Source organism: Hippoglossus hippoglossus, chromosome 12 (assembly GCF_009819705.1).
Source record: "Hippoglossus hippoglossus isolate fHipHip1 chromosome 12, fHipHip1.pri, whole genome shotgun sequence".
In the NCBI taxonomy this organism is placed as follows: domain Eukaryota; kingdom Metazoa; phylum Chordata; class Actinopteri; order Pleuronectiformes; family Pleuronectidae; genus Hippoglossus; species Hippoglossus hippoglossus.
Window position 1 is genome coordinate 4415412 of NC_047162.1, and position 20470 is coordinate 4435881.

Sequence of the window (20470 nt, forward strand, 5' to 3'; positions counted from 1 at the left end):
GTTTTCTTGCAGGGAGTCTCATCTTTGTGGACTTTATGACTTCATACATAATTATAATGGTAACTCTATGTGTCAGAGGAAAACCTAAGCTATGTGCCGCCGAGGGAAACACTAAAGTTTTATTATAGCAGGGCATCTTCGAGTCTCTCTGACGTATGATTCTTGAACTCATTAGCGAAAAAAGCAGAGGAATTATGTCCAGAACAAGTTTCAGCAGACATTTACTGCAGACTGTGTCGGTTAAAGGACGGGTAGATGTCTTCATAAGCAGGTGGACGGGGGGCCGGGTAGAGCTGCTGTCATCACCACGTCCTCTTCCACCCTCGTCCGTCTCCTCAATCCTTTCACAGGATGAATAACATTGAGAGAAGATCTGGCTAATACCCAAATGTTTACAGCCCCAATTGGTTTTGCTTTAAGTACATTTCAGGGAGCAGATTGGCCTTTAAAAGAAAACACTGAGGTTGAGCAATTTCTCCCTTGATCATTCCTCTATTTGGCATTAACCACTGGAAACGCACTGCAGCAGGTCAGAAGTTGTGACAACATAAGTGAGAGCTGGTGAGCTGAGCATGTGTTCATATGATCGGGCAGCAGTTTATAGTTACTCTAGGTTAACTGTATTATTCCCGCTGTCTGTTTGTATTAAAGTGAATTACTTTTACTGGAAACCTGCTGGGAGTAATCATCTAAAAACAATAAAAAGAAATGGAATGCAGCTTTTTTTTTTGGTATTATTCGGTTTCGCAGGACGTCTGTCGCAGGACGTTTGATTGGATTTCAAATAAATGGGATCCCGCAATTAGTGGTAAGAAACTGCTTTTTATGAACGTGCATAACGTTACGTTCCCCTCAGCATTTTTTTTTGCAGGAACAGGTGGGAAAATAAGACGAACTAAAAGAATGCACGTGATTCCCTTACAAAGCACACACAGTGTATATACTGTTAAACGTCTATGATATGTTATATCTCTGGAGGGTGATTTAATGAGAAGATGAGGAGTATTTTTCCCCATTTTATTGATAAAAGGCTTATTTCATTTTCAGAGAATGTTAAACTGATGACTCTCTTTTCATCATCTCCTCTTTCCTAAAATAATCCAGCTTTATTTTTGTTACTTTGTGAAAATATGCTCACTTAACTGCGTTAACTGTTATAAAGATTAATTGCACCATAATTGGCCGATTGGAGCAGTGACGGCCAAAAACACTTCAGGCCGAGTGAAAATAGATCTAAACTCTGGCACAGTGTGTCTGTGTAAATGAGCGCCGTGAGAAGCTGTGGGATTTTCACACACACGCATCGGACACAAGGTCTAATCTGCTCTAGAGTTTCGACATGTTGCATGCTGGGTAATAAGCAAAACCCAGCACTTATAGGGGGAATGCATTCCCTGAAGTTGTGCACCTGAAACTGATGCATTAGTACACGTTTGAGTGATTGAGGAACTCGGCAGGATTAGAATGCGTAAGCCTTAACCCCTCTAACTCCAACCTCAACCCTAAACCAATGCAGGTGCACGACTTCTAAAATCACAGGTTCAACACAGCAGAATGTTCAAGTGAAAGCAGAAGTTAGCAGGGCTGAAACTCTGTGTTCGAGGCTTGTGCTTTCTCTAAAGATGGAGGGATGTCTACTTTCTGATCTGAGTTCCTCTGCTGTGAAAGCTGCATCATCCACACAGTAAACAGCGTCAGGAGGAGGAAGGGCGGCATTCACTGAGCTGCCAGCCTGGAAATCAATAGCCTGCCGTACATCCTGGATCAAAGATTTATAGGCAGGCGGAATACACAGCATTGTTGTAGCACTGTGCAGAACGATGGGTCGATTTATGCAACTTAACGTACAAGAAAGTCCCCTCGAGCTCTGCTACGACCCAGGCGTCACAAGCGCCTCTTTGTCCAACTGTCTGCAGCTCCAGCAGGACGTGACGCTGAGCCTGCAGGCGCTGGTGAGCATGAACGTGCCCCCAGTGGAGATCAGCATTGGCCCCAGCAGTTGGGTCCACTCAAAGCTGGAGTTGGATTGGTAGCGTTGCCGACCAGAGCCAGGAAGACTCCTGACAGCAGCAGGGCATTTCCAGGCTTTTCCACATCCAGGAAAATGTCTGCCTGGCGAGGGCGTGGAGCAGGTGCGACCGTCTGAGTCGGGTCACCAGGTGGCCCACTGAGCGCTGCTGCAGGATTTCTAACCCTGCCGGTCTCCGTTACAGGACCACTGCACCACCATCCCAGTCCAGAAACCTCGAGGTCTCTGCAGTGTAACGTGTGCGGACACTGAATCTGGGCCACTGTGCCTCCTCCAGTGAACACAGAGTCGAAGAGGGTGAAAACAGAGTAACTGAAGACTCTCAGCTGCCAAGAGGACAAGTTATAAGTTAACCTGCTCCAGAGAAAACATGGCACCAGTGTTGGTCACTGTGGTCAAATGAAAACTTCTCTATTTCAGCGTGTGTGAAACAACTTGCGGACAATGTGAGTATGGTTGAATAATGTCTGTCTTCACATAGAAGTGCCGGTTGGTAAACTGGGGCAGTTTGTAGCAGACTAAATCCGTTTGGAAAGAAATTATACAATGTGATAAACATTCTCGTACACGATACAACATCAGAAAGCCGTCAATATTTGTCTATTGTGTTCATGTTTTAGTTTGGTATGTGTAACCACACTGCAGACATGCATGACGTGAGGTAATAAGACCACGAGAGGAGATCTGCTGTGTTTCAGGTCCGTCTGAGAGGCTGAGGAGCAGGGGAGAGAGGGAGTCCTCCTGCACGCACAGAACGTGATCCGAAATCCATCCTGTCACATGTCATTTCACACAGACACGTCTCCCGACTGCGCTGTTATGCATAACATATCAGCGACGGCTCATGGCTGCACTAGTCGAACAATCAGTCTAGCATGTTAAATGGAAGGGCTTAAAAACACATCACGCTATACGTGTTACAGTCAGGGGCTAAATGAGCTGCACACCAAGTGAAAGCCACACGGAACACGCAGGTTGGAAGACCCTCAACACTCAGCCAGGGTGTGGCAGAGGTAAGAGAGTGCTGAGGCTGAGTTTCATATGAGAAACTATGAGAAGAAATATTTTTGTTATGCTTTAGAGACAAAAACAGTGTGAAAATGTTGCATCACGATCACAGTGACCAAAATGATCGTGGTTATCAGTATTATCGCGGTCGACCCCAAATGTCAGGACTAAATATCAGCGTTTGTTTGTAATTTGACGACAGTGGATGTTAGAATTTGATACAGCCTCCACCTGGCTGCTGCTGCTTCCGCCATGTTTTTAACAACACACAACTAATGCTGCACCTGCATCTTGGAGACTTGCTGAATTTTGGTTGGTTCTGGACAGCATCAACCAAATCATCACGGTAATAACAGTAATTATAACAGTAATTAAAGATTAAACTTATACAGTGAAAGCATCAATTCATCCCTATTGTAGTTGCCAGTCTTTTTCCTCCAGTATTATCTCATTTATTAATAGTGAGTGTGCCTCCTTCACGGGCTGCAGCAGAGCAGTCTGCAGAACAGCCAGACGTGACTCCGTGTGCTACAGTAGAAAAACACCTATGTTCATGAATGTTTAATTCCGAATGCAAACACGGTGACATGCAAACATGTTTTTCAGTTGAATTTCCGAGCAGTCTGCTCGTGTCCCAGCGGACAGCTTGCATTTATAAAAGCACATCCACACATCCGCATGGCATGAAACCAGCCTGCCAGTTGGAAAGGATGGATCATGTGCAGCTCATGGCGAAGCCAAACAAAAGGTCTTCAAACACACACAGGGCCAGTCGCTGATCACAACAAACCTGTGTGTGTGTGTGTGTGGATCAAAACCATCGCTGTGAGGACATTTTGGCCAGTTAGGATTAGAATGAAGTTTAGGTTAGCGTTAGAGGTTGAGTTAGGTTTTGGGTCAGGCCTTTCGTGGTGATGGTTAAGTTTAAGTTAGGTTGGGGAATACGTTACGTCAATATCTGTCCTCACAACTATAGGAAGACAATAACGTGTGTATGTGTGTGTGGTTGTTTACCAAAGACTCAGCTCATTTCACTTGGCACTAATGAACAAAGGGACATGTAACTATACAAAGAATCCATATGAGTGCAGTGTTTAAAGAACCCCCCAGAAGTGAAGCTGCACACCCTCTTTCAATTAGCAAACTCCAAATATTTATGGACTGAACATTTCCTCTATGGAAGAAGGAGAGCTCTGTCTGTGTCTCCTGTTGACTCATGTATTGATCCCCTGAGTCTACGCTTCATTTCATTTGACTTCAGCTCTGCCACCTTTTACCTTCTAATTCCACAAATGTCTGTCTGTATGTGGAACGCATATCCCATGAACCATTCATCTTATCGGCCTCACACTGTGTATTGTTAAAAGACCAAGGAAGTGCAGTGTCAAATTTGATGCAATATGGACACTTGATAAAGTCAACATTAATAAATATTGAAGAGGTGACCAGTGTTCAGTAGCAGTCAGTGAGCCTTCAGTCTGTGGACAGAAATGAACATGTCTTCTTTTACGTCCTCAGATCAGCAGCAGCAGTGGTCGGCAACTGACTGGGTCAAACCAGGGTTCAAAACTACTGCCACATCATTTTAATTATTCGATTTTTTTAATTTCACCAAAAGCGGACTAACACAGACTGTCACCGGTGTCCCAGGTGCTGATCTCTGATGTGGCAGCAACACTCATAGAATCACTTCCTGTTAGGCAATTTGTCTTCAAAGTAAAAGCACAACATGTTGATTTTCAGAAACAAAAAGGGCTATAAATGATGATGATGATGCCACGCCCACTTTATTATAAGACGAATTTAAGGAACTCCTCCCACATCAATTCATCTGCTTAATTCGATAACGCATCTAAGCTGCACATTTTGTTCCCAGATCCATCGATCTTTCCTCTTGGCGTCTCTGAAGCTTTTATTTTCTCCTTTGTGTAAAAAGCGTCAACCTGTGTGAACGGTGCCCTTGTGTTTCTCCCCTCTGTGAGGATGGTGTCCTCATCTTTTCTCTGTTTTTGTGAATGGCGTCCCTGTCTCCTCTCCCTCCGTGTGAACTCTGTCCTCTGTCTATCTGTGTTTATGTGACCGGTGTCCTCGTGTTGTCTCGCTCAGTGTGAACTGCACCCTTGTCCCTCCTCTTCCGTGTGAACAGTGTCCTTGTCTCTTGTCCCGCTGTGTGAATGATGTCCTTGTAGATTCTCTCTCTGAGTCAAATGTGTCCTTGTCTCTCTCTGTTTGGGTTTAATGGTGTCTTTGTCTCTCTCCCTCTGTGTGTTTTAATTTCCCATATTAAAATGTTCCTACTGCTATTTCAGTCAACACCGTACTTACATTCTTTGCATTCATGTCTGTGCGAGAAAAGGGTTAGTCCTCTGTCGTCCTCCACTTCACATTTACTTTCTTCATTTTTAGTTAAAGGGTTTTTTACTTATTGAGGATAAATAGTAAATATAGAGATCTCCAAAGCTGAGGCAAGTATCTGATTTATGATTGATTTGACTTGACTAGAAAACATCTGAAATGATTTCTCCCATTTATATTTGACATGGTCTGTTGCTGCAGTCAAATCATAAGGAACCTGCGTGTCTCTGTATCATATTCAAAGAGAAACGACGCAGTAATGTTGGGGGGGGTTTTTTGCCGGCCCATTAGAGAAAGGACTGAAGGACGACCACAGGATTTAAGATGTGACCATTTCTCAGTCATCCCCTCCCCCCCAAACACACACGCTTACCATGACAAATAGCCTGTGACGTGCCTCTGTGAACATGGCACGGAAGGGTCCACTCCCACTCCCCAGGGCTGACGAGGCAGCGGAGTCTGCCAGTAGATGGGACTCTGAGCGTCTCATCACCGGATCTCGGTTCTTACTCCCTCGTGTCACCTTTCCAGCAGTGGTCAGAGAAAGGTGAAAATATAACTGTGGTATTTATGTTGCTGTCTGTTTGCATTTGGCAGGAAGATCACACCTAGGTTTAGCATGTCCCCTGACTCAGTGTCATGGATGTGCAGCGTGGTGATGTACAGGTTTCACCATGAAATGAGCCAATTAGATTGTATAATTTAATTACTTCAAGCTGCTTACACCCTTGAAATGTACATGTTAACTTTAAATTCAGGTTATATAAAGGTACAACCCTTTCCGAATGACGGTATCCCTATGGAGACGGGGCTTAGCGTGTCAAAATCGCATTGCAGAGGTCAAGTCGTTTCTTTCTGCAGGGGATATTGACAGATTAAATGCTTATTTTACTTTCTACTTTTTCGTGTTGACAAATAGAATCAGACAGCAAGAAGTTTTAATGGCACCTGAGGTATGTTTCAAAGCACATTTCAAAGATATCTGGCATAAATGGCTCCAGAGCTCTGATGACTTGATTACTATAAATCTTTTAAAGCCTACAAAAGAGAAACTGTGAGGGAAATGTCCGCTCCTTAGTCCCTGCATCCACCTCCAAGTTGACCTCTATAAGGAGGCAGGATTTTTGACTGGTTGTTTGTTTTATTTCTGAGTTATTAGATGTTATATTTTAAGGTAAATCCCAATATGATTCCCTAAAGATTGAGAGTAAATATTAATTGATTGATCGATCAGTTGTAAAGCTGATGATCTTCTGGTGTCAGGGAGGCAACGGTAATTTGTCTAAGACCTTTCACAGTGATACATTTCCTGTCAGTTTAGTTAACGCTGAATTGTGTTCATACTTTTATTGCCAGGGGGAAACGGTTGTCAGAGGCCTGCTTGCCGAGTGGAAAATGTGACAGATGCCTTTGGATGTGAGTCTGACATGTTCGGGCTTTGAGTTATTCTAAAGGGGTCTTCTGGGTTTTGGAGTGAGCAGCAGAAGCACAGGAGAGGGATCCATATTAATGCAATAAACTTACACCATCCTTGTTTGTTCAGATGGTTTTTCTTGCGGCGAAGAGGGAGATCAAATGGGCTCATCAATTATAAATTGTCCGTAAATGTTACTGATGTGGGCCTTGCTCTCCGGATTGTAGAATAACTCATCTCTATGGCTCCTGTGGGCCGTTGGACAAACACAACTGTGAGGATGGACAACAAAGATGAAATGCTCCCTTTGCTCCGAGACCGTTTCACGGAGCTGATTCTGACATTCAGGCTCTATCAATCGATACCAGACACAGGCACCCCAACCACCCCTGACCCCACAATACCCTTTGTTTCTCTTAAAGGAGATTGACATATATGGATGTTTGCATGGTAAATATGGAGCCACAGTCGGCAGCCAGTTAGCTTAGCTTAGCAAAGAGACTGTGGTAAAACCAATGACTGTATATAACGACAGAGGATGTGTCTCTGCTTCCTCCTGTTATCCAGAAATGAAGCCAAAATATCGGACGCCGCCATCTTGCACGATTGAATCTAGAGTCTGCAGAGTAGCGATTTTGAGATGGAGCCACAGTATCGAGGTCCCGGTGATGCACACAGTCTCAGCTGTCAATCATGATGTTTTACCCTTTCTTCATATCATCAAACAACTAATTGAAACCAAACTTACCAGAAAAACAAACACTTGAACAAACATTAGTGTGATAAGAACTACCAAAATCACTGAAACCATCTTGCAAGGAAATTATTTAACGTGTACTTTGATTTTTTCAGTGTGGCTCATGTCCAATCCAAGAACATGGAGGATGCAGTATTGTTGTACAAACAAGACAAGTTGTTAATTAGCTCATTGTAGATTCATATTTAACAGACAGACCAAGGAGTGGTGTCATCCGTCCCATGTAACTGTTGACAAAACCACAAATAACTTTATTTCAAAAACATAATGTCAAACTATTCTTTAAGAGGAAGTTTTTTAACCCGCTATACCCAAATAAGGTACAATGTGTTAATCAGTCAACCTGCTCGTGTTTGTGGAAGTTTTTTTAAATTATATTTACCTTCCAGCTGGCTGGTGGTTTCCCAGTTTGGATCGTGTGGTCACATGGTGAATAACTGGAAAAATGAATTCCAGACTGGAAAAACTCACGTGAATGCAACTTCAAGTGGGAACAATAACACGGAAAGATGGTGAACACTTTGGTACACAAGTTGCCATCAGTTTACGTAATCAATCAACATGCATTTTTTTTTACAATCAGCTCTGAATAAACACAAGCAATTTGTTTTCATCATCCGTGTTTTCTCCTTATTCACATTCCGAATAACACGAGAAAACACAGTCAGCAGATGCTGAGCTGAATGACCTGGCTGTGGCACATGTGTGCACGTAGTTTGGATCCACTCATGTATCTCGTAGGAAGAAAGCAAATACATGTATTCCCCCTACAAGCAAGTGAAAACTTTCAAACTTTCACAATCTAATTTGTCTTCACTAGCCTGCTCACCTGTGTAGCCCAAACACTCAAGACTCACACACATCGTCTCAAGTCGTATAAAACGCATGGCCACTCACAAAAGCCGACACGTGGAGCAACACGGTTTCAGGATATGACTTCAGCTCACATATCTCACTCCGGCCTTTCAGAGAATAACATCACACACAAGAGACCCTAAGATCTCTTCGCGTTCGTCTGAGTGAGGCGGACAGGGGAAAGTAGAGTCAACGCTGATGGCTCACACATGTTGCTGCATTTCAAACTGCGAGGAGGAGGTTCTCAGGCCGCAAGGCATGGCCGAGTGTGTAAATAGGCACACGGTCATGATGTGGTGCTGAGCGCGTACGCACAGACATGCATACATGATCCTGAGCGAGGCGACTGCGTGAAGTTCTCGCAGTGCAAACACGTTAACATGTGTAGCGTTCAAACTTTTCATGTTCTCCCCTCCTGCATGTCAGCAGAGGTTAGTATAAACCTTTTGACATGGATTAGGCTCCTAAAAAAACTGACAATAGATTTGTTTTTTTTATCTTGTCGTTTTCCTGACCTTTCAGTCTCCAACATCTCATCAGTGAAATCTGTATATTTGGGGGGATTTATAGGGCTTTAAAGGGCCGGTTCAGCTCCGCACACATTTGTTTTTCCCTCTGTGCCTGAGAGCTATCTGTCAATTCAGGTCATTTCAGCGCGATTTTGAAATGTTTCAACCTTTCCTCCGAGCCCCGCTGAAGCATAGTCACCAAATTGTCTCCAGACAAAAGGAAAGATGATAATGTTGAATCTTCCAGAAGTGATTTTTGTTTCTTTGACTGAGTCAGAGCCAAATACAAGAGGTTTAATTCTGCTGTAAAAAGAACTGATCATCAACATGTCATCGTGACTCATTGAGTTTATTGTTCTTCCCATGATGACAGAGGTAGCAGCTTAGACATTACGGCCTCTGTGACAGTTCTCCACCTGCCTAATGTTTGAGAAAAACACAATTCACAATTCCATTAATTCCCGAGCTAAGCAGCAAGCATTGAATAAAGTAATCAGGCTTCATTTCAAGTAGAAAGGTTCAAGACATATTTACCATATTTCAGGCAATACATCTGGTAATTATCAAGACATTTTAGTGAGATAACTGTCCTTAAGACTTGCACTATAAACACTTACTGTTCATTTCCAAGGCTTAAAGAAATCACACAGAACACACTTGAAGTAGTCATTTTCATATATTTGTATATATTCATATATTACACATTTAATACAGGCACAATGAGAAATCATAAAGTAGAGACAAAAAGTGGCTGATATTGGTAAAAATGTACAATTTATGAGAATCATTTACAAAATGTTGCTCTTCATAGAACATATAAAGAAAGAAAAATGAAAGTGACCTAGAAATGAGCCTTTAAAAAGTTATTTAGAAAGTGTTGCGGGGACAGCAAGAACCAGCTTGCTAATACTGAATATACCTACAGAATCTGTGAAGTCCATTTTTTTTAATGCATTTGGTTCATCTGACCAAAAATCCTGGACAGAATCGATTACGGGGGGGATCACAGAGCAACATGTTGATTTTTCGCTGTACAAACTTCTGGTGCTACAATTTTAGGATTTCATATAAACTCATTCATTTCAAACATTTGGCTGATTAAAAGTTCAACAGACAACAACGGTGTCCGGCTCTAAGATATTATTAAAAGCTTGAGTCTTAATCCAGCTACTAAAGAATCATACAAAACATTAAAAACATTATGAATTTATGAATAGATTTAATCACCCTGGCAAGATATGATCAATCCTGAAGTTTCCAAGTGAGACATTAAATGAATCAAATGAGGGTTTGAGTTTAGAACAGCTGTAAACCAGTTAAAAAGTTTTATAGCACTGACAAAGTGATTAAACATGAGTCTGAACTGTCGTCTCCTAAAATCTTATTTGAGGTCAGTTGGCCACAGGATGCACAGCGTATGAAACTCCTGCCTCCCACAAGGTTTCATCCATATTCAATCACAGCTTCCACGCAACTTATTGCATCTCCAGATGAGTCACATACCGACACACCAACCAATTTCAGGATCATCGCGGGGATGAGGTCAACGAAAGTATGTCCGACACACAACATAACGTAAAATACTCCATCTAGAAGTACAACAGCCTCTAACAGCAGCAGCAGCAGCAGCAGCAGCAGCAGCAGCAGCCCTCCAAACGTGACACATTTCCACTTTTCTACACGCGCTCCTGCTGTACAAGAGGCTGAAGCTTATCCCAGCATGCACTGTGCGAGAGGCAGGACCCATCAGTAATCTATTACAGGGCAATGGCAACACTGTGTCACAGCATGTAACCACACTGGATTACACAGTGTAGTAGAGCAGTTGGTTTAAGGCATTTCGATCGTTAGTTTGGCCTTAATGTGCTACTGTTCTCAAACATCACTAATGCTCAGTGAGTATGTGACAGGTTGAGGTCGACTGACGAGTACAGAAAAGAAGACGAGATATAAAAACTAAAAATGAGTTCAATGATCAAACTCAATCCAAGAAGGCAAACGTGACAAACTAATTTCTGGAAGACTGTTGGCTTGTAAAAAGAGGCGACATTTTCCCTTCGGTATCCAAATAGAGCTGTAAAAAACACAACTGGCACAACGTCGGTGCTGTTCTCATGAACTGTGCTGGAGTTTACAAAACAAGTTCGATTCAGGCACATTTCTCCAACGATAGGGCACAAAAGTTTGATTTTAAAAAAACACAGCCAGTTTAGAAAAAGCTACGACTTTTTGGAGTAACGCCCTTGCTATTTTTTTTAAATATCTAACAATTTGACACAATGTTTAAAGTCAAGATTGGTGAGAAGAATAGAAATTTGGGGTTCAAATGTAGAAAAAAAGACACGTCGTGACTGAAAGGGGAATTTAAAAGGGGAAAAAAATTATAAATTTTAAAAAGACCCCACTGATCACAAAGCCCATTATGGGTGATTGTTTAAAAAACTCCACGCATGTTACCACAGAGAAATGTAGCTTAAATCTAGAACAACCCAGATCTGGGTAAAACATTGAAGCACTTTTGTTACCTACTGATCCACAGAATAAGACGAGGCACTGAGGTCAGATTTAGTTTTTTGCATTTTGTTTGAAAGCACTTCAAAGTTAGTTTCAAAATCAAGCTTGTGCCACGAGAAAGTGAGAGAGGGGTGAGACAGATTCTACCTTCATGGCTTCATTGCACATGAAACAAAACACGAAAAGACGACTTGTGCGGAGGCGAAGAGAACGATCGGCAAACAAAAGTGATTTGAGAACTAAGCCAGAGCTGGTGGAGCAGAAGATTCAGCGTTAATATTTACAAGATCAGAGGAAAAAGAGAGACTTCTCTTCTCTTCTCTTCCAGACAGAAATGGTTTTGTTTTAAATTCCTCAAAGGCTCTTGAAAAGAAGAACAAACATAAGCGGAAAAAAAGATTGTTAGTGCACTTTTTTCTTTCTTTTTTTTTTTATGATTTCAAAAAACAATATAGATTTATATCTAATCCATAAATCGTTTCTGACTATACAAAAGTGAACTGATGAGAAAGCATTATTCCACTTCATATCTACACAGTTCCTGAAAGCTCATCTTAGTTTTCTTTTATTCTTTTTTTTTTTTAGACAGTGTTCAATACTCAGTGCTGTTTTATTGTAGTGAGATTCTTGCCGCCTGGGCAAAAAGCACAGTGGTGCTCAGGTGGATCCAGAGGTTTCGGAGGCTAAAGTTGCCAAGTTGTGTGTAGAGAGAGATGTATGTATGTGAACCAGAGCGGGGGGGGGCCACCTCAGCAATCTGCCATATAACGTCCTAAAGAAGAAGAACACAGGGGACAGTTTGAGTTGTTGATGCATTATATCAGAATCAGGTGAGTATGGATGGTCCAGCGTGTGGCATACCTGAGGCGAATCTCTTCTTGCTGAGAGAAAGTCTGTATCCAGGCCCCTGGAGCTCCATGTCCACTCCGGACAGGGTGCTCCCCTCGTTCATAAACTGCACTGCCATAGTGGAGGGGTTTGACGGACCGCTCGACAGCTCGAACTTGGCCCTCAGCGATCCAGCACCTGGGGTCAAACACAGACAAGTACATTCAAACTCCAGCGACTGGTTCAGGGCTGCACCACAAAATCCACAATCACGGATTCTGCTTAACAAATTTGTAAGAACGGCCAATTAAAAAGATTCCATACCTTCATTTTCAGACCTTTCTGAGATGTCAGTCAGCTTCCACAAACACTTATTTTGCTCGGAATTCCTAAAATTAGAGGGGGGGAAAAAAAAGCTTAGCGGGGACATATACTTTTTCAGTTTTTGTCTTTCCTCTGATGTGTTACAGTTTTTTTGTGGATATGAAAGTTCTCAAAAGTTTGAAAAACCCAAAGTCCGCTAGGAAATCTATTCCTGAAGCTCCTGAAACGCCTCATCAGTAGTCCGGCCCATTCTTCCGGGGTGTCAAGATGTGACATGACATCACAATGCCACGCATTTGCATAACGCACGTCAAGCAGCTGGTCTTACGCCTGGTGCACACTGCATTATCAGGAGGGGGAGGTCTTAAAGAGACAGGAGCTAAAACTAAGTGTTTCAGACAGAGGCTGAAAAGAGGAGCTGCAGAAATGGGAGGAAAGTGACGTGTGTTCCGAACATGAGAGCAACTAAACCCAAACTGAAATGATGAACCTGAATACGAGCAGAATATGTCTCCTTTAAGTCTCCTGTTCAACTGAGATGCATCACACATGTTGTGCTCCAGCGCCACATCTCACCATATGGAGTTGGGCAGAGACTGCATGTTGGTGACTCCTCCGTCAACAGGCACTAAGATCTGGACGTTGGTGAGCTGCCCAGGAGAGGCCATGGAATCTGGGTTGTAGCGGTAGTCTACCCTCAGGTCTGTTGTAGTGTCTGTACACTTCCAGTACACAGCCATGTTTAGAGGCGTGGAATGGATCCCATCAGACAACACCTGAACACAGCAGCACAGTGAATTAAAGAACAGTCAGTATGAACAGCATTTTGAACAATTAACAGTGATTTTTGTTAATATCCTTTCCTACAATGAACCTATAAAACCACGCAGCATTAATCTCAATGTTTTGACACAAATCTAGTTGGTCCCTGTGCTGAAAACAGAACCAAAGCACAACTCATTTCACTAAACAGAAACCAGGACCAAGACCAACTCTTCTCACATCACCAAACGTTTTTTGACCAGACTCAGCAGATTTATGGATTCTTTTTAACACTTCAATTAATTGATATTTGTTCCTAAGTTTCTCAATTCACCTCTCGTGAACTAAAACTCCTATTTATTTATCAGGAGAACTCTACAAGTGGCAGTACGACCTTAAGATGTTTGTGAGGTTTGTTCGCCAGCCTGAGTCATGAAGCGGGATGCGTGATGACAGTCTGGTCAAACCAGGTGAACGATCCCCGGGAGGATATTTAACCCCAACCTGCTCTAGGACTGCAGCTGACTAAGTGACAATAGGAACTTGAAATTAAAAACTATAAATTGATATTGCAAATTAAAAAAGATTTTGGTCATTAGTTTCATGCACACAGTTCATTCTGACTAAATGATATGCAACCACTTCTCTTTATGACAATCCTGTGACAATCTCTCAGGCTTGTTTGAAGTGTGAATCACTTTGGGGAAAATGTGTTTTCAGACAGCATTCTTCGACTACATTTATTTGATCTAGATTATGCCCCCGGCTGGACGCTGGCTGACAGACCTGGTATTTTAGGATGTCCACATTGTAGTAGGAAGCTGAGGGATTCTGATCAGAGGCTTTTCTGAGGTAGGACGTCAGCGCTTGCATGTTGAACCAGAAGTCCTTGGAATTTGAGTCACTTTGGGAAGGATCACTGGATAAAGAGCAAGCAGTTAGAAATATACACACACGCACACAGACACACACAGACACACACACACACACGCGGAATTATCAGAGACTCAATTATTCATTGCTCTTCTTGGCTTTGTGTGTAAAGCTCCAATAGCTTGGAAAAAATGACCCTGTTTTATCCAACCAGCTACTAAATCATAAATTCCAGTGAATTCAATTAGGCCAGCCATGTGGTCTTGAGGGAACCGGAGCGAGAATCATAAAAAAAAGAAACGTAAAAAGAAACAGAAAACGTTGTCATTTTAGAAATGAACTGGTCACAAACTCTTTGTCTTAAAAATAGCGCTGACAAGTTAAATGGCACGTTGGAACTCCACTGCATGTGATGTAAAACACACACAAAACCCCTTGGACTGAGACAAAAGAGGTGAGAGAAAACATAAAGTGCGTTAAACGAAGCAGCTGTTATATAAAGTTTGCTGTTCTTTGCTATTTTAGGGCGCAAAGTATTTCAGAAAAGACACGAGCTGTTGAGAACCTGGCTGTTAAAGTCTGGTGGAAAATACTTCCCTGACAACTTAATGACGGGTTTATGTCAGATTACTAATTGAATTTCCCCTCGCTGACGCAGACTACATTTCCTCCATTCTCACTCGTATCATCAGGGCCAAACCCTCCTTTGACTCGACCGCAACTCGAACAAGTTATCAACTCATCAAGTCTGCGAGTGTCTTTACACGCAACGCACACACACGCCTGTTTGTATTTTCGCTGCTGTGTGTTCACCTTCACCGGACACCTCACCTGTATAAGAGCTGCTGGTTGGGTAGGATCTGCTCCAGCCTGCTGATGTTCTTCAGTTTGAAGGAGAGGACGGCCGGGGAGGGGTTGGAGGTGAACACCTTGATGATGCCCATGGGGAACGACAGCGTCATGTCTCCCGTGATCTTCACAATGCACCTGTGGAGTGCAGAAGTGTGAATATGAGCTAAGTCATAGATAACATGATGCAGGGCAGCGTGGCGGGGTCTTTAGGTGAGGAGTTAGCTAGTTCTCCCCATGTTTGCGTGGATTGAATGTGAATGGTTGTTTGTGTATATATATATATATATATATATATATATGTCAACCCTGCTATACAGTGGTGACCTGTCCAGGGTGTAACCCGCCTCCCACCCAGTGTCAGCTGGGATTGGCTCCTGTACCCCTTGACCCTGAAATTATAAGTGGTATAGATAACGGACAGATGGATGGAGAAGATGAGGTAGAAGAGCTCCAAATGATTCTTTTCATCACAAATCATCCAGCCTTTTATTTTTAAACGAATACTCTATCAGCTAATAAAACTTCAGAAGATATACAAGTGTTCTGAGGCAACTGGACTTGCTTGTGTTTCTTGAAGACGTTTCACTTCTCATCTAAGAGGCTTCTTCAGTTCTAAGTGACTAATGGGAGGTTTCAGGTATTTAACCTCTGTGGGTCTGTACCTGTGTTGAGTCGTTATGTTTGACAGGCAGATCGTTGAACCCCCCCCCCACCCCCCCCACCCCCCCACCCCCCCCCACCCTTGTGGGTGGTTGGGGTCCTCTGAGTCAAGGTGTGATTGGCTAGATGATTGACCTGGATGAGAATCTTCACAGACAAAGTATCCATGAAACCTTCCTAGTGTGATGTCTTTAAATCTCATGCTCTCTCTGACCAACAGCCCAAAAGACATTAACTAGTCAATAAGCATCTGTTAAAAAGGCATGAAAGCCTCTACTTGAGAAACAGAATCTAAAGAATTTTTTAAAGACCTGAACAATTAATCTATTATCAAAATTACTGTTCATTTTTTGCTCCACTTTTCTTTTCATCACTATCACTGAATGCAAAGTCATACTTGACAGATTTGGTCTTTAGCCTGTTAATCCGCTCTTTATATAAAGTTCCGTCCAAGGCCTGTTTAAAGTAGATATCCAGCCTGTTGTTGACTTCTGGATCAATCCGACACATTAGCTTTAGGTTTTAACACATGTCCACATCTGTGAGTCTTAATGTGTGTCTGTCTGCCTCTATAGACTAATATTGATCAAGTTTCAAAATAACTTCTGGGATGAGAAGAGTCTTCCTCCATTTGGGGTCCGTCCTGGGCTGCGGTGGCTAACGACCCACAGCGTGTCTCAACCCTGCACCGCGTCTCTGCTGCATTGCTTATGAAATGTTCCATTTGCTAATCCCTGCAAAAATAAGCTTTTTTTGCACGCCGGCAATTTAACAGCAGTTAACTAATAAAAGGCTGTATGTTTTCACTGCCCCAGACTATAATCTGCCCCATGTAGGTTATCCACTCTGAAAGAATGGTGTCGGACTAACGCAAAACATTCCACACATGCAGAGCGAGGGGGAGATACACTCGGCAAAATTGGCAGCCAAAGACCTACTGAGCAAAGTGTACATTGGCAAGGGACCATGAAGCACAAACACCACGCAATGTACGGTATAACTTATAGCGTCATGTGTGTTATTGTTTAAGTTCAAATATGGACAAAAATGTGTATGCGTGCAGGTCCACGCCGGGTCCTTTGAGCGGTAGGAGGTCATGTGAGACTCACTTAGAAGGATCAGCCCCTTTGAAGTAAGCATTAACCGACTCTGTGAAGGCCACGGCAATGGGCAAAGCATCTTGGGATGCCAGGGTCACAGGGCTGGGACCGCGAGACGTCCCTGAGAAAGAGAAAGGCACAGAGATTCAGGCCTGTTGACTCAGCTGCAGCTCAGACTTCCAGAACATCGGGCTCCAAAGCTCACATCAGAATTAGGAAGGTTTGATCATGCAATGATGCATTATATAATTAAGAATATTTGTATTATTACATCTTGTGCGGTCAGTCATTCATTCAGTGCAAATCAGTACATTCTGTTATTTTTCAAATAAACAGAAATGCGACACGGTTTGAGAGCAGTTCGTGCTACAGCTGCTTTAGTCATAATTAAATACTAGTAGACAGTCGGAATGACCTCAGACGGCACATGAAAACTTAAATTAAGAAAAGATGTAGCAGTCGTATCATTCATTATTTTAACAACTCAAAACAATCAACAACTCTGTATAATGTTAGAAGCTTTTTACAGAAAGACAAATGTAAGAAACATGAGGGCAGATAAATGCAATCACGGCAAAGCAAAAAAAAAAACGGTCCAGTCGTCGATCCAGTCCATTCAACACACTGGTGTTAGTTTTGGTTAAATACAGAGGAGAGTCCTCTTGTATGAACTTCAACCATACCTGCTGGTGTTTCACAGCGCTTCTCAAAGGTAGGCAGCTTCGCTATGAACACATCATCCTCTTTACGCCAAATTAAAAGGCATAAAGGGGAAAGGAGGAGATAAACAAACCCAGAGAGCACAAATGTGAGGAGAGATGCTGCTGAGCGCTGTTGTGAGCCGCTCTCTAAATGTGTGGCGGTGGCAGGTGAGCCCTAAGCTGACAAGGCTGATGTGATTTGCACAGAGATGAACAAAGAGCTGACGGGGCCCTAATGATGACGTTCATAGAATCAGTGAAAAGTATGCAGAGCAGAGATGATGACTGTAAGCACCATGGAAAGGAGTGTCTCTCTTAGGGAAACGAGAGTTGGGAAAGGCAGACTCACTTTGGCTTAGTAGAAAAAAAGGAGAAAGGAAGAGCAGCTCGGGCTCTGGGGAGGAGAGGGGGTGAGCAAAGGTGTGCTCGGCTCCTGTACGGAGAGGAGTGAAGCAAGGAGCTGAAGAGGCAGTGAAGGAAGAGGGAGAAAGGAGAAAACAGGACGTTATGATGCAGAGACAAGGGCATGTGGAACACTGGGGAGGAGCGGAGGAAAAAGATAATAAATAGAAAAATGTACGCATGTGTATAGAAAAGGTATGGAGGACGCTGAGGAGGCTTACCAACGGTGGGGGTGTTGCCGGCGCTGAGAGAGGCATTCGAGGACAAGGAGGAGGAACTCTCCGCCCGGGCGAGTGGGGCAGTAGGTGGAGGACTGGCGTCGGACGTTTTGGGTGGGCTGAACGGCCGTACCTGCACAAGGGGAGTCAATGACACAGGATGGTACTGCAATGTTAGAAAGGAATTTGAACAGGATGTGTGTTGCTCATGTGGGGGAGTTATAGTGACTCACAATCTCATTGATTCCTGTGAGTTTTCCAGTGGGGAGTTTGGGCCTGGAGGAGGGTCGTGGTGGGGGCACCAGGGCTCCAGCTGTCAGCGGCGTAGTGGGCCGGTTCGGTAATGGCACTGCACAGGTAAACAAGGTTCCACTGGTTAGTGACAGATTAACAGCAGGAAAAGAAAATCCGTACTTACATGTACATATACAACTGGGCTTCAAAACCATCATGCATCATCCTTAAACCTCTTATTTGTAAATCTTCACAGCAAAGCGTTAAAAAAAAAATCTTCACAGGAATCACAAACACATTCCAAAATAAATTTCACAAAAATAAAATCACAGACAAACATGTTACAAAACAGGCAGTGAGTTGGATAAACACATTTCCATCAAATTAAATAAAGAAAAATACAACAACATTCAAATAGGAAACGAATGCAAAAAAAAATAACAACAAATAGTAAAAACAAAACAAATAATAATAAACAAAGCAAAAGCAATATAACATATTTAGTTCAAACTCCAACCTCAGGCATGAAGCACGCTCTGACATTAGTAGTAATGTTACCATTGAATACTTTGCTTGGTGGAGATGCACCCATCGCCCTATCTGTAATCCCAGTGAAGACATCCGTGAAGCAGGAGTTGCCGTCCTCTCTGCTGCCCGGTGCTTTGCAGTAGGTGTCTGCAGAGTCATCAGAGAGGAAGCAGCTCGCCCTGCCAGAGCCCGGCTGAGGCCTCTGGAGCTCCTTCGCGCACGGGCCTGATCCCTGGCGGCGAGGCGGAGCGAAGCCATCACTGAACGCGATCCACTGGCTCTGGGACCAGGACACGGAGGAGAAGGCGTCGACGCTCTTTGGAGGGCTGGCGGCGGCCGGGCTTCTGATGGGGTCCACCCTCTCAGTCGGCAGGGTGATGGGGGCGCTCTGGGCCCGCGCCGGTACGGGTTTGCTTGCTTGGAAAGCGTTTTCTGGCGAGTCCCACGGAGAGGACGTGGATGAGGAGAAAGAGGAGACATCTTTGGATTGCTGGCTCTCTGCCAGGGGAGGGGAGCGCTCCCGTTGTGGCACCGTATCAACTGAAGGAGGTGATGCGATTGACAGAGGCGATAAACATGACAGAGCAGAGTATAGAGAGCAACCCTTGAGACATGAAGTCATATAGCAGCAAATCATTGAGTCAAGCTGTTTCCTGTCTGTTCGCCCTGACAGATACAATCACTCTGCTGTTAGGTCTCATACTAATGAAGCAGCAGCATAACCTCTGATGTTCTGTCCTGCTTGGATCTCCTATAATTTCCTCATAGCCAGCTGACAATATCGGCTCTCCCTTTTGGCATTCAACCAAATAAGAACCACTGAGTTATAATGATGTTTTTGTCTTTCCTGAGTGTCTATAATATGTTTTTTAGCCTATTTAATTGTTTCAGACGAATTGGGAGTGGTTAAGTTTTATAGCTGCACAGTTATATTGTACTCAAATTTAATCTTAGCTTTATTTTATTACAGTTGGTGGAAATTTGGCAGAGTAAAACCAATATAGAACTCACAAATTAAGAACAGTTACATGAATCTACTGTAGCTCACAATGAGCTTAAAACATGTCTAAAAATAGTTTTGTTTTTGTGTTCTTAAGAAATACCCGGCACACCATGCAACTAGAATGTATCAAACCCTGATTTCAGACATGTCCTGACAATTAAAAGTCACACACCCATGCATCTGAAGCACAAAATACTTCTAGGTTTACATAAGGAGAAACAAAAACTGAACATAAATACCATGCAAAACAGCAGCTGATGAATGCTTCGAGTTCTTCACACAAGGTTTCATTTCAATTATTGGGGCGCAGAGATTTTACCTGATGCCTCTGGCAGAAAGACGTCGGAATCATTCATCAGAAAAGATGGGGATGGAGAGATTGAAAGGAAAACAGAGCCAAGGTCTAACAAGAGAAGTTCAAATAAATAAATCAAAGTAAAGTAAAAAAAACAAACATCAAATGATATAAATTCAGATAGCAAAAACTAAAAAGCAAAGTTAAAAAGAATTTAAACCAAAAACATAAAAATGTACAGACAAAAAT

The 20470-nt window shown here is 43.0% G+C and overlaps 2 protein-coding genes across 15 annotated transcripts in view; both read right to left on the reverse strand.

Annotated features, from left to right (window-relative positions):
* Positions 1 to 221: 221 nt before the first annotated feature.
* On the reverse strand, positions 222 to 2608 carry tmem174 (transmembrane protein 174). The gene is given in 5 exon segments (XM_034603168.1): positions 222 to 278; positions 281 to 348; positions 1633 to 2037; positions 2040 to 2355; positions 2597 to 2608. Coding segments are annotated over 5 exon segments (858 nt in total).
* Positions 2609 to 9587: 6979 nt separating this feature from the next.
* fcho2 (FCH and mu domain containing endocytic adaptor 2) overlaps positions 9588 to 20470 on the reverse strand; it is a 44840-nt gene continuing 33957 nt past the window's right edge. For 2 of the 14 annotated variants that reach the window (XM_034603139.1, XM_034603140.1), the window contains 13 exons: positions 20246 to 20329; positions 18954 to 19463; positions 18395 to 18510; positions 18165 to 18294; positions 17891 to 18001; positions 17524 to 17583; positions 16850 to 16961; positions 15060 to 15215; positions 14142 to 14274; positions 13170 to 13369; positions 12594 to 12658; positions 12303 to 12467; positions 9588 to 12213 (listed from right to left, as the gene is read on the reverse strand). In XM_034603139.1, coding sequence (XP_034459030.1) covers positions 12191 to 12213; positions 12303 to 12467; positions 12594 to 12658; positions 13170 to 13369; positions 14142 to 14274; positions 15060 to 15215; positions 16850 to 16961; positions 17524 to 17583; positions 17891 to 18001; positions 18165 to 18294; positions 18395 to 18510; positions 18954 to 19463; positions 20246 to 20329 — 1865 coding nt within the window. In that variant the 3' untranslated portion in view covers positions 9588 to 12190. The remainder of the gene's footprint in view (positions 12214 to 12302; positions 12468 to 12593; positions 12659 to 13169; positions 13370 to 14141; positions 14275 to 15059; positions 15216 to 16849; positions 16962 to 17523; positions 17584 to 17890; positions 18002 to 18164; positions 18295 to 18394; positions 18511 to 18953; positions 19464 to 20245; positions 20330 to 20470) is intronic. The other 12 variants (XM_034603142.1, XM_034603145.1, XM_034603148.1 and 9 more) reach the window with 9 other exon arrangements.